The sequence below is a fragment of the Etheostoma spectabile genome, chromosome 17 (assembly GCF_008692095.1).
Source record: "Etheostoma spectabile isolate EspeVRDwgs_2016 chromosome 17, UIUC_Espe_1.0, whole genome shotgun sequence".
Classification (NCBI taxonomy): Eukaryota; Metazoa; Chordata; class Actinopteri; order Perciformes; family Percidae; genus Etheostoma; species Etheostoma spectabile.
This window is the reverse complement of record NC_045749.1, coordinates 11,184,905-11,198,177: the sequence shown is the minus strand read 5'-3', so window position 1 is coordinate 11,198,177 and position 13,273 is coordinate 11,184,905. Positions and strand designations below refer to the sequence as shown.

General features: G+C 38.0%; 1 protein-coding gene across 28 annotated transcripts in view; it reads left to right on the top strand.

Annotated features, from left to right (window-relative positions):
• kcnma1a (potassium large conductance calcium-activated channel, subfamily M, alpha member 1a) overlaps positions 1-13,273 on the top strand; it is a 136,548-nt gene that overhangs the window by 92,544 nt on the left and 30,731 nt on the right. For 10 of the 28 annotated variants that reach the window (XM_032542089.1, XM_032542081.1, XM_032542086.1 and 7 more), the window contains exons 10-18: positions 216-326; positions 444-549; positions 1,182-1,264; positions 1,345-1,414; positions 2,363-2,518; positions 3,043-3,152; positions 3,320-3,388; positions 7,693-7,779; positions 7,884-7,960. In XM_032542089.1, the coding sequence (XP_032397980.1) occupies positions 216-326; positions 444-549; positions 1,182-1,264; positions 1,345-1,414; positions 2,363-2,518; positions 3,043-3,152; positions 3,320-3,388; positions 7,693-7,779; positions 7,884-7,960 (869 nt within the window). Of the gene's footprint in view, positions 1-215; positions 327-443; positions 550-1,181; positions 1,265-1,344; positions 1,415-2,362; positions 2,519-3,042; positions 3,153-3,319; positions 3,389-4,829; positions 4,842-7,692; positions 7,780-7,883; positions 7,961-9,209; positions 9,219-12,839; positions 13,014-13,273 lie in introns of all 28 variants that reach the window. The other 18 variants (XM_032542088.1, XM_032542079.1, XM_032542090.1 and 15 more) reach the window with 3 other exon arrangements.

Here is a 13,273-nt window from a genome sequence, read left to right as displayed (position 1 = left end):
ACATGGGGAAAATATTCCCTTTTGTGGCAACCGAGATATAATTCGCTTACTTTTTTGCTTTGAAAAGTCATTTCTTGACTTGTATGTAGTTTTTTCAGTCTATATTTGAGTTGGATGTTAGAGTGCTTTGGTTTGAATGATTATCTTTGGGAGACATGCCAGTGTCTGAAGTGATTTATGCTACCCACTCAAGATGATTTCTTCCCCCCTTCCAGGCATATTGTGGTCTGTGGTCATATTACCCTCGAAAGTGTCTCCAACTTCCTTAAAGACTTCCTACACAAGGACAGGGATGATGTCAATGTTGAAATTGTTTTTCTCCATAAGTAAGTTAATTATTTCTTCCTCACCTAGTGGAGGTTAACAGAACACATTGTTTGGAACAATGCATAGGCATCCAAAGAAGGAATGCTAACCCCTCTCCTTTTTTCTCTATGTGCTAGTATTTCCCCTAATCTTGAGCTGGAAGCCTTGTTCAAACGCCATTTTACCCAAGTAGAGTTCTACCAGGGATCTGTTCTCAACCCTCACGATCTCGCCAGAGTGAAGGTACAGTCAGTGACCGGAATCTTGGAGAGATGAAATCACGTAACATTATAGATGGTTGTTGAATTTAAGTGTAGATAAAGTTTGAAAGATTAAGAGCAAAATTACATTTGGTAAATCATTGTAAGGTTTTTCGTTTTTAATGGTTATAGAGAGCAGAGGAACAGTGCAGAATTCATGTTTTTATATTAAACAAAATGGGTAGACACAGAAGAGAAAAGAAAAAGGGAAAAATAAAGTATGTAACCCTTTTTTCAGAAGTATGACTTATAAGATAAGAAATTTGTTGTGTAAGGGATATTTGTTTTGGACTCTGTCCATTCCGCAGCTTTACAAAGACAACACATGCTCTTATATACATTAGACATATACCTATATAGTAAGCACTTTATTTAATTCTTCCAATGTTTTTAATTGAACAACCCCATTGGCTGCGTTCTCCGCAATAAGTGTAGCACAGCACTTGGAAAGTGTAGCACAGCCCTAGTACAATGAGATACTGCACAACCCTAATACTTGGGACTAAACCCAAGTTTAACCCACTAATTTGTTTAATTTTATTAGAGAAAGACTCAGTGCACGTTAGTAAGTACTGACATGTAAATATGTCTGTTTCTTTGGTTCTCTTCACAAAGATCGAGTCAGCAGATGCCTGCCTAATCCTTGCCAACAAATACTGTGCAGATCCTGATGCTGAAGACGCCTCGAACATCATGAGGTATTGTATCCTCTGTACTTTGAAATCCGTCAAAACTGACGAGATAGGGTGTTACATTGTGCCTGTATTTCATATTCTAGGGTTATTTCGATCAAGAACTACCATCCCAAGATCAGAATAATCACACAGATGTTACAGTACCACAATAAGGTAAGACGTTTTGGTGCCCTATGATATGTAAGATTGCTTCACCTGATCTCGACTGCTCTCTATTTTCTCTCACAAGACAGAACATTTATAACAGGGGTTAAACCGCAACCCTGTCTGTCAAAGAACTGTGTGGTTTCTGTAGTTGGTTTCATCATTGGATAACTCATAGTACCATTTTTCATACGGGTGACCACTCACTTAATTACCCACATGGTCCCTTGACTTCAGAAGGACATGTAACATTAAACATGACAATTCATGCAAATATAACAACTTTTTGATTGCTACATTTCATAGCGACTATCATGAAAGTAAAATATGTTACTCTGTTGTTTAACATTAAAGTAAACTGGTATTTATAGACATATTGTTATAAAATAATTTATTTGAGGAAAGAATCACTCATTTTTTAAAATGACAAATGATAAATTTAGCCTTTCGCACAATTGTCACACCCATTGTCTGTTGCACTGGGGCACCATTTGTTTCTGTAAATGCCAACTAAATTATTTTTTATCAAATGACTGCCTTCTTAACAGATTCAACATTGCTTCATAATAATTCAAAGGAAATGTTCAACATTTTGGGAACAATTTCTAAAACCAACAATTAGCCATTATACAAGGGGTTATGCCCTTGTTTACTTCTTACCTGGGCCAAGTAATTTCCTTGCACATCTGCTGGGTCCCTGGCAACTGCCACAGAGCCAGGCTAAGTGTTAACCCATGTTTTCAGTCTTTGTGCTAAGCTAAGCTAACCAGCTGCTGTCTGTAGCTCTGTACTTACTGACCAAACATGGTATTGATCTTCTTATAAAAAAGAACTTTCCACCAGACAGTGTACTGTGTAAAGTGTAAGTGTATGCGTCAAAGTATTCCTTTAAGAAATATGAATCATTTGCTTAGTTATCTGTATCTTGTGACCTCCTTTGTCTGTCATGTGATGAAGGCCCATCTGCTGAACATTCCAAGCTGGAACTGGAAGGAGGGTGACGATGCTATCTGCCTGGCGGAGCTGAAGGCAGGCTTCATAGCCCAGAGCTGTCTGGCCCAGGGCCTGTCCACTATGCTAGCCAACCTCTTCTCTATGAGGTCCTTCATTGAGGTAACACAGAGGACAAGATTAACTCGCCTTGTGTCAGTCACTCCCTCTGAACAGACTAAAATAATATGGATGAATGAATTCTCACATTGCATTTTTGTATATTAGATGATTTATTTAGGGATTGAAGGTGAGGTTACTTTAAGTGGATATAGTAGGTTCACTGCTGACAGACAGACCAGATTTATCAAACACAGTACGTTCCCTGGCAAACGTTTGACATCTTTGTCCAGAGAAACGGGTCCATTAAAGTGTTTTCAGTCGTCCTGGCACATCATATTTTACTGTGACATTTCATATGGAATCTGTTCAGTGTTTCTGTGGTTCAAAATTGAAGAGGTGCTTGTCTTTATCAAAGCACTGTTCTTTTGTCATAAAGATGATGGATCAGCTTATAATGACCAGGCTGATGTTTTGCGGTGGAACATCTGCAGGCCACATTGGGCTGCTATTGGAAGAAAAGCAGTGTTGCTTTTTTTCTTCCGTTTTTATCCTCACATGAGATTTCCATGCTTGTTTTTTGCCAGATTGAGGAGGACACATGGCAGAAGTATTACCTTGAAGGGGTGGCTAATGAGATGTACACAGAGTATTTGTCCAGTGCCTTTGTCGGCCTCACCTTCCCTACTATCTGTGAGTAAGTATCACTCTTTTCCCACGCAGCAAGCCCAATGTCACTGGTAGGTGTATTTAACAATTCTGAAGTGAAGAACGAAAGATGAGATGGTGATTTCAAAAGTGTTTGAACACATCAGTCATTTGCTAATACACTGCTGTCCTCTGATGAGTGTATATGTTTTACAGGCTGTGTTACGTGAAGCTGAAGCTGTTGCTTATTGCCATTGAATACAAGTCTGAGCAGAGAGAGAGCAGGTTTGTTTATCACATCTTTCTACCACTAACATCAGGTACAAATGTGTTAAAAGTGAACTACTCTGTGACTCGTTTCAAATGGATCTTCTGATAAACTACCTTATATTTTTCCCAAAATCCTCTTTGAAACTTTAATAACCGTTGATTTTCCCATTACATTAAGTTGGTGAATGACACACCAATTTGACCATTTGTACACACAATAATACAATGAGAACACACTCAGAGAGCACACACCTCAGCCAAGGCTGCATAATCTTGTATTTCTGTTTCTTGTCATAGAAGGACATATGTTTTCATTAAAGTGTGGTGGTACATGTGAAAATAGTTGAGATTTTCCAAAAACATTCTGTGTCACCATCTTAAGAAACTCTTGTCCTAACATTCCTCAAAATGCTACTGAATTTTTATACATTTTTGAAACATCCTGTCATATTTTGACAAACAAGTAAATAGGACTGATATTACTGACTGTATGTTGTTGGTAGAGGTAACAACATAAATTGGCTACAAGTCTGATCATACCTTGCGGGTATTCAGGAATAAATGTAAAAGATCTGGTTGAAATTTAAACTTGGTTTCAGACAAGTATGAGATAACTGCACTAGAATGACACAAAACATTTTTTGTCTTTTTTGATTATATTGTGAGGTCAGTTCAGAAAAACAGTCACACCTAAATAACACATTTTCTGGACATTCTTATTTCATATGTAATTTAAATTTCATGTTTTTACTTTTCTTCATTCTAGTGTGTCCTTGTTCTGTCTGTATAATAACCACTAACTCTACATCGGTGTCAGTTTTATCACCAATAACAACATGAAGCACTATAATAACACTGTAATCTCCCTTTCCAAATCCCACCCACCCTTCCCTATTCACGTGTCAAAGGTTTTTATGTACTTGCAGGGCTGCATTGCAAATGATGGTCCTATTGACATTACAAGCTAAAACCAAACATAACTTATTTTAACATGATTAGATTTCTAATTGTGTACATGTTTGATCTTACACTAGAATGTATCCCAGTGTGCCATTTTTGTTGGTCTATGGTCTTAATTCTTTCAAGCTAGTTTAAGTTATTGAAAACACTTTTTTGTAATGATTCAGATGACGCCACAAAAATTGTCCTCATACTTACAGGTCTTTTTTAAAAGATGTACTGCCACAGTTTTCAATGCCATTTAAATTAATCACGCCAATGTCGAAAAATAACCATCTTTAAACTCAAACTTAAAAAAAAAAATTAAACTAACTTTTTTTTAGGTGCATGGACCTCAACATTGGACAACCATGAAATAACAGAATTGTCTGTACAGCCCTACATGCTGCTGCTATACGGTGTACCTGCTAAATAAGCAAACATTACGGTTATATTCTCCTCTTCTTTTATGTTCATGATAACTGTTTTATTTGAGATTCTTTCTTGTTGTTTACAGAAGCCGAAAGCGGTATGCCCTCTACCTTATCTTACGTGCAAAGTTCCACCCAATCTCCAATCACCACTTTAAAGCTTCTGACTTTGGGAGTTTCCCCAAGGATATTTTTCCAAACACTATCTCACAGGCCTCTTTTTCCAACTCTTTTTTATGGTGTCCCTTGTGCTTAATGCACTAACTTCTTTGCAGGCAAACAGTGGATAGATAAATTTGACATGATTGTAGAAGTTTTGTTTTTGTCTTTGCTGTTGTCAGTGTATCAAGGCCAAATGCTCACCCTCTCCATATCTACCTCTTATGTGATCTTTTCAGTTTTGTCCTTTACCAGTCCTTTGCCTAGTTTATTTCTCTCACTTTCATTTCTTTTTCAGTGTTACTCAGTTGTTACCCTACTGTATGTTTGCTTTGCCAAGCAAATTATTCCAAATCAGTCTGTCATGGTTCTTTGACGTAGAATCAGTGAGGAGTTTGTATACACATATCTTAGACCTCTAATGGAGTGTTAATAAGCACTTATAATCTGTTGTTCTATATTTTGGATTTCATTTTTAAATAAATTGACTGGTTATCTGCCATTGCTGTAGGCAGTGGCTGATACAATAGCATGTCTTTTTCTTCATGGTTTTTATTACACCAGCAGCACCTCACCAGCCTTTGCTTTTTCCATAATTTCACACACTAGGAAAGTCATGGAGCTGTTGAATTTGGATACCATTAGGTTTATCCAAACTGAAATTTAATTACCACAGCCTACAAGGTTCACAAGTGCTCTACATTTCACGTTTGCATTCCATTACCCTCTCATATTCAGTGCTAAATGTATATCCATCTGTGTATGTCGGTACGTCTGGTTTATGTATGATTACCTCAAGAGGGAGACTGTGTGTGAATGTGCGTGATCATCTCAGCCACTACGTACAGTCATCCCTGTGTGTCTCTCGAGTAGATGTTCTTAAGTGAGGTCACTTCCTGTCAGTTTGGTGTTTGAGAAACAATCCAACTGCACAGAAGTTACTGCAACCGTCTGCATCTACGTGTCCTTATATCTGTGCTGCAGTGGCTATGCCTTTCTGTTTGAGTATTGTCCTTTTCATGCTGTATGGTAACTGCATGCTATGACACTACCAGATAATATGTTTGATGCTTGCCTTGTTGCTCACAATATGAGGTTTTGATGCTTTTTAAGCTTCTATTCACCAGTTTGCCCTGGACTGGAGAAAAATGTCTTGTATAGAAACTCCTGTACAATCTCAGATTTGGGCAGCAATGTTTGTGGATGTCTTGATTTGACCTGTTTCTGTCATTTACTTTCATTAATGAGCATGCCAGGCATAACGCCTGTTTACTACTCTGGGGGCCATTCAATCTAAGTGAATGCTAGATGCTATTTTACTTATTGAAAATAAAGGACAAAATAAGATCTGCATGACTGGTGCAATCTGATCACAGCCCAATATGTTTATGGATTAAATTGCTCCCTTAAATATTTTTGTTCATTTTCTCCAATGGAGCAAACAGAAGAAAGATGTAGGAAGATGTTTTCAAAGATGTACTACTTTACTTCTGCCCTGAGTCTACCCAAATAACATACTTTTTTAAATTTAGTAACTAAAATGTAACAAAATAGTTAACTAAAAAATTTAAAAAGATTTGAATCACGGTGGTAAGAAACACGTTGCCCCAGCACCAACAGTAGTTTTGTGAGCCATTTGAGAAGTATTATAGGCACAAATTGACAATTTTTTTAGTTTAAAATAGATTAAATGAAAAAAGAAACATCGATAGTTCATCATCTTTCTTCTGTGCTTGTTGTATTTTGAAGGAGTGGGACCCTTAAAGATGTGTGGGTTCACTATTCACATCATTGATGATTGTTGCCCACAGGTAACCATTAATGACCAGGTTGTGTGTGTGTGTGTGTGTGTGTGTGTGTGTGTGTGTGTCTACTCTTTGTCTCAGTCTAATTAATGGGGAATGATACAGCCAGTCACTTAAAGTGCTTAGGGTATTAATCTCATACTCCCACTCATAATGAAAATGGTTTGATTAACATAGCCTGTGATGTTTAGTTATAGTGCGTGCAGCTGTTGTTCAGCATCCCTTAATATTTTTTAATAGATGTGTCTTTAGATATAAATATAGTTCATATAATTTAAGTCAATATTGACATTGCTGTACATGTATTCTAATTATTTTCACACTATAATTGTATGGCGCACAGTCAGACCTGATTTTAGTGTGTGTTAATTTTGGAGTTTAATTTTTCCAGCAGTCCTACAGGCTATAGCAGAGTCACTGAGTAGAATAGTATCAGCAAGAAAATGTGCTGTTCATTCCCTTGCATCCCACTGTCAGTTACTAACCCAGATAACAACTCTTACTGTACATTCTCTGTACTACAGCCATGTCTCAATGGCCATAACATTTGTTTTGACTAAATGACTGTATGTGAGTGCTGACACTAAAACCACTCCACAGCCATAATTTTAATTCTTTCTGCCCTTGTCTACTCATATACCTCTCTGTAAAGTAAAGAATTAAAATTCAATGTGTGATCATATTGTTGTACATTCTTTCCATCCATGTTAGTTTCACATCAGCAAATTGCCCTAAATCAGACAAGCAGGTGTGTTTATGACACATGTAGGGCACAAACCAGGCTCTTAAAAGATTAGCAGGGATGATGTGTTGAGAATAGTGCAAAAACAATTAAAAAAAACACTCCAGAAAAGCCAAGTGCAGGTTCGATTAACGGCTTCAACAAATCTGTGTACCATTCCTCTTGATTAGCATGTTGTGTGCATGAGCTGAGTGTTGTTCAGACATTAATGAGCATGATGTGTCTATTTTTTTGATTACCCAGCATCCTCATCAACCCGGGCAACCATGTCAAGATGCAGGAGGGAACACTGGGATTTTTTATCGCCAGTGATGCCAAAGAAGTAAAGAGGTAATCTGGCCATCCTGATGAACAGCTGATCACTAATTGTGTAAAATAGGTAGTTTAATTATTTTCAGTGCTAGTGCTGAACATTTTTACTGTGTCACTTTTAGGGCATTTTTCTACTGCAAAGCTTGTCATGACGACATCACAGACCCTAAGCGGATCAAGAAGTGTGCCTGCAAACGACGTGAGTAGCTGTGCCTTTATTTCGCCCCATCGATACCCCTCCTTCCCTTCCTCTCACTCCAAAACCTACCTGTGGTTCTTTCTGTTTCATTATACTTAAGGTATTAATAGTTTGAACACTAATATAATACCTCCCATTGTGTCATTGTTCTACTGCACAATGACACTGTAGGTAATACAGTATATGTTGTCACACCATTGGACCCTTAGGAAAGTGTTTATATTGGTCCCATTTGAACTTCCATAACATCCATAATGGTATGATTATCATCATCAATATGTGATTTGTTTTTTCTTAGTTAAAATGTAGGTGTTGTTATGTTTGAGCATGTTTTCTTTTTGGTTAAATCACTGCTGTTTCTACACAAACTGCGAATGTGTAGTAGTTAATGACATTTACAGAGGTAAAAATGAATAGGAAATCTACAGTATAATTGAAATTGTGTTAGCTGACAAACAAGAAAGAAAACATCTACAGTAAGATGAGTTAGTTTGCATACTGTAAATTTCCCACTCATGCAGTAGAAACCTAAATTAGAAATTCAGTATGAACCAGAATACTAAGATTTATAGCTTTTCTGCCAGAGGCAATGAACTTTTCTCTGTAATATTTAAAATATTAGGTGATATGACCCACCGTGTTATTTTTTTTTTTTTTTACAATTTGCAGCTGCTCCTGTTAAATGGATAGTTACCCCCTTTAGTTTATGCAGACATAACATTACCATTAAGGAGGCCGGGACAGCGCATGAATGTAACCTGACCTAGTCACTTGTCAGTACATGTTTTAATAATTCAGGTGGATATCCCATTTCCCCAAATGTCACAGACAATTACAGTAAGCAGCCTGTTACAGACAAGTCTGGTTTTAAAATCCACCCCAACTATTTCCTTCTTTTGTCTGTGTCATTTAAACTTTTCAGACAATTTCTTTCTCTCACAGCTCAGAAGAATTTCAGACTCAAGTTTTATTTGGATAAACGTTTGACTTCTGTTTGCTTTCTTTATATCTTTATGTCTTAAAAACAGGTAATGGACATGTAGTGTATGGTTTATCTTATTAGTTTCCAACAAGAGAGCTGCATTTAGAAAGATGACAGTTCCATTACTGCAATGGAAGTCTGTCTTAAAGTATGTTCTGTTCTGTTTTTCCCCCCCATGTTTCTGTATGACCAGTGACACACTTTTGATGTATTTCCTTCCCTGCTGCCATTGGAAAACGCCACTTTATTTTTACTGCTCACTGGTAGTGATTTATTGTGAGTAAAAAGAAAATGGCTGTACTACCCAGAGTTCAGTGCAAGTGTTCTTTTTGTTCTCCTCTTCAGCAAATAGTATACTGTATCTATGTTGCATGTAACAGTGTAGCTTCTGCATCCCTCTCCTCTCATTTCTACACTGTGCCCAAAACCTAAACTGCTGAAATCAAACTCTCACCAGCATCAGGCCTCCTCATCATAGGCCCAGTCAGCTGATGCTCTTACTAGTTGTAAATGACAATTAAATAGAGTGTGACTTAATCGGATGTGGCCGATGAGCTCTACAGTTTTTCTTTACTGTTTGATCATCAAACCAAACTCATATTTGGCATTTGGAAGCCAATCTGCTGCAAGTCTTATGTCATTACCCATGATTAGCCTCCTTATAGTGTCATGCTCAAAGAAGGTACAGAAGGAACGTAATAAAAAATCTGAGATGTTGTACAGTAATCAGAGATTTAGAAGAGCTAACACAAGCGGATGGAAATTAACAAGAACCACTGGGGTTTAATTTAATCTGCTTTCTGTCAAAAGATGATTTGTGTGTGGCTGTACTTTCAGAGAGCAGAAAATGTCCTTGTGGGAAGTTCTGCAAATCCTAACGAGCTAGGTTGCCAAAACACAATCAAAACAATCTGGTCTCCCCTTGCCCCACTTCTCTGTGATCTAAGCCCCTTTCTAAACTCTGGGTGCTCGCCCTGCTCTGGCTGAGGTTTCAGAGATCATCAGCTCCTCTCAGAATTGAAATGTCACCTCACCAGTGTTCTGCATTTCAAATCAGAACAGTTGTTCTTTTACCCTTTTTCTTCTTAACTTTCTGCACTGGATGAAGTCCACTAGCAACACAGAATTTATTGTCATCACATTAGATTGCCACTAGATGGTGGTGTCCTGCCAGAGTCTTCTCCAATAATACAACATTTAAATGGTGATGTCTGTGGAGGAAATTTAAATCCCTTGAAACCTGTTCAGCGAAAATGCAAGGATCAAATCTGTTTGTTTCTGTGCATTGGGATAATAAATGTAATCAAAAACTGAATCTACAGTTTTACAAATGCCTTTTCCTTAGTTTTTTCATCACTTTGTAATTCTAATGTTTTGTTTATATAATATGGTGTAGTTGGGGTTTGTTGAAGGCTGCTTGTTTGTGCAGAAAGGCTGCCATTCTGAAGAAAACAACTATTGTCGTATGCAGTATTCTGCACTAAGCTACTGTGCACTGTGTTTTTTATCGCTCAAAAGTTCATCTCTTGAGAACAGTATACTTTTTCCTTGCACTCTTGCTGAATAAGGAAGCCTTGGGGGATACGTGTATATCTGAATGGAGCTTTCTTTGGGGCATCCTTTGTCTTCAACATAGCGCCCTGATAGCCTATGTTTAAGTATATTGTGCCTTGGTGGATTAGAGGAGATGGTGACTGATCAAACTCATGCAGACAATTAATCAGGCCAGCCGTCATGTCTAATCTTCAATCAGGAGTGCCCTGAAATGGACACCTTATCATTCTAGGCCGATATCTGGGTATTTGTGTAGTCAAAGACATTGTTGGTGTAAGTGTATGTGTGTGTGTGTGTGTGTGTGTGTGTGTCTCTCTCTCTCTTGTGTTTTCCATTATACCCCTTCCATGCGTCAATGATCTACATTGTAAACATACATATAATGTGGTCCGAATACCTAGGCAAAAACTCTGACATTAAGAAATTTCAGCATGAAGTGATAGCCTCGCTGCACCTTGTCTGCCATACCCCCAAACTGTTTCAACACTGTAAACAGTTATCTCTGTACCTCCCCGTGTTGCTACGACCAAAACTATGTTTTTGCATGCGTATTACATGCTCATAAGGCACATGTGCATGCCATAGGATACAACAGTCCCTGATGCCTTAATCCCATGGTTTATTATCTGTGTTTCCCATTCTTTCCTTGGCCAGTAGCTGAAACATAATACTTCATTCAAGATGTTATTCTCCGATGTGACTCGGAGTCAGAGATACTGAAAGTGACTCTGTAAAGGTGCCAGACAGTATTAGTCTGCTGTCTCTTTGCACCTTGGTAATGAGAGAATGGGGACCAGGGACTGTTTCTGCCCGGAGTCGCAGCAATCTAGATGTGCTACTCTGGGGACTTTCACTCCTGCTTCCCTTGGGGTTCAGAGCTTCACACGCACATGCACACGCACACGCAACAAACACAGAAACACACGCAAACCACAAAGACAGAAAGTGGCTTACAGTTTTTGGGCTGTTTATTGTTGTGTAATACTATTTCCACATCCAGTCTTATCTGAATGAGAGCACATCCGGCATACTGATTGTATTTAGTAACACATTTAATTGTGACCTGTAATCCTTGACCTCCTAGTGTTTTAGACATTACATGTAACATTTTATCAAATGCTAAAAAGTAGTTGAAATGCATTTTCCCCTTAATTTTATCCAATGAGAGTGAATTTGGACATGCCAGAAGAGAGACTCTCAATTGCCCTACTTATTTGCAAGTTCTTTCCCCTGAATGTATTGAGTTTATTAAAAAATAAATAAAAGTAAATATAATGAATGACCCAGTCAGTATTTGTACCTGATACTTTTGAGGCATATGGATTTATAAGTTAATCAACACAGTGTTTGACTCTCAACCAATTACAATAAAAACTGTCACTGATACAAACAAACCTTCTTTTACACAGCAATATCTATCTGAAGTTTGCTAACATTAGCCACCATGTGCTACTGGTCATACCAGGCCACATAAGGCTGTAGTGTTGAGTGTGATGAACCGAGTAATGCTGCACTTGATAAATTCAGATTTTTCATCTGTAAGAGTAAGAATGTTATTTCCTCTTTCATACGTTACAATGTCTCACTTTTAATTGACATTGATTCACACAAAGATTACAAAAATGTACATTCTTTATCTAGACTCACCATTAATTCACACATGCACATTCAATTGAAGCTTCCCTTGGGGAGTGGACCAGTGAAACTACAGGTTTAGTCATATAATAGCATGAATTGGCCGGTCTAGCCAGTAGAATAGTGTAATGCCTTGGACTGAGCCGCTACAGCTGCATGATGGATACAGGTACGTGATCCACTCCTTTAGCCAAATGGACAGAGGATGTACAAATGTATGAAACATTGTATAAGGGTTGCTGCTGAAGACATTGCTCATGCCTCTTTGCCCTGAATGCCTCCCTCCCCTCTCTCCTTTCTCCTCACCCCTCTTTCCCAATGTTATAGTTTTGCCTTTTGACCTGTTACAGCCTTAGCACACAGCCTGACCTCTACAGACTATGTCAACAGAGTTGGGAAATAATGCACTGGCATATGATTAATCAATTATTAATATTTTATATTTTAATGTGTTCAAACTTTACTTTCACAGACACAAAGTAAAAAAAAAAAAAAATCATTAGAGGACATGTTGAGGTTAAGTAGTTGGGATTTTTAAAATCCCAGTGCTTTGATTGTGTTAATTTGGGGCTCATGTCTGTGGGAGCAGGTGGCTAAGGCTTGCACTTTCTGATCAAGTTACCTTCCAACTTCCCCTGGATGAATTTTTCTCCTTTTGCCATTAACCTGCTGCTTTTCCTCTCCTCTCATCCCAAAACATGACTGTAGCCAAGATGTCCGTCTACAAACGAATGAAACTGGCATGTTGTTTTGATTGCGGCTGTTCAGAGCAAGACTGCTCTTGCATGTCAGGCAGTGTACATAGTAACATGGACACCCTTCAGAGGGCCTACCCACTTTCCTCTGTCTCTGTTCATGATTGCGCAACCACTTTACGTGCCTGTAAGTTACACCGCCCAACACATGCTGTTACATGTCTGTGGTGTGTATTGTACCATGCAGAGGTACTGTACGTGTACGTGTGTGTCTGTGACGTCGTCTGTTACATATCTACTGTATATATGTGAAGTAATCCATTAACGTGACTCCATAGTTTGTATAGATGTGGTGTACATTTATTAATTTTTTTTTAAATGATATTTATTATTATTATTATCATCTATCTATCTATCTATCTATCTATCTATCTATCTATCTATCTA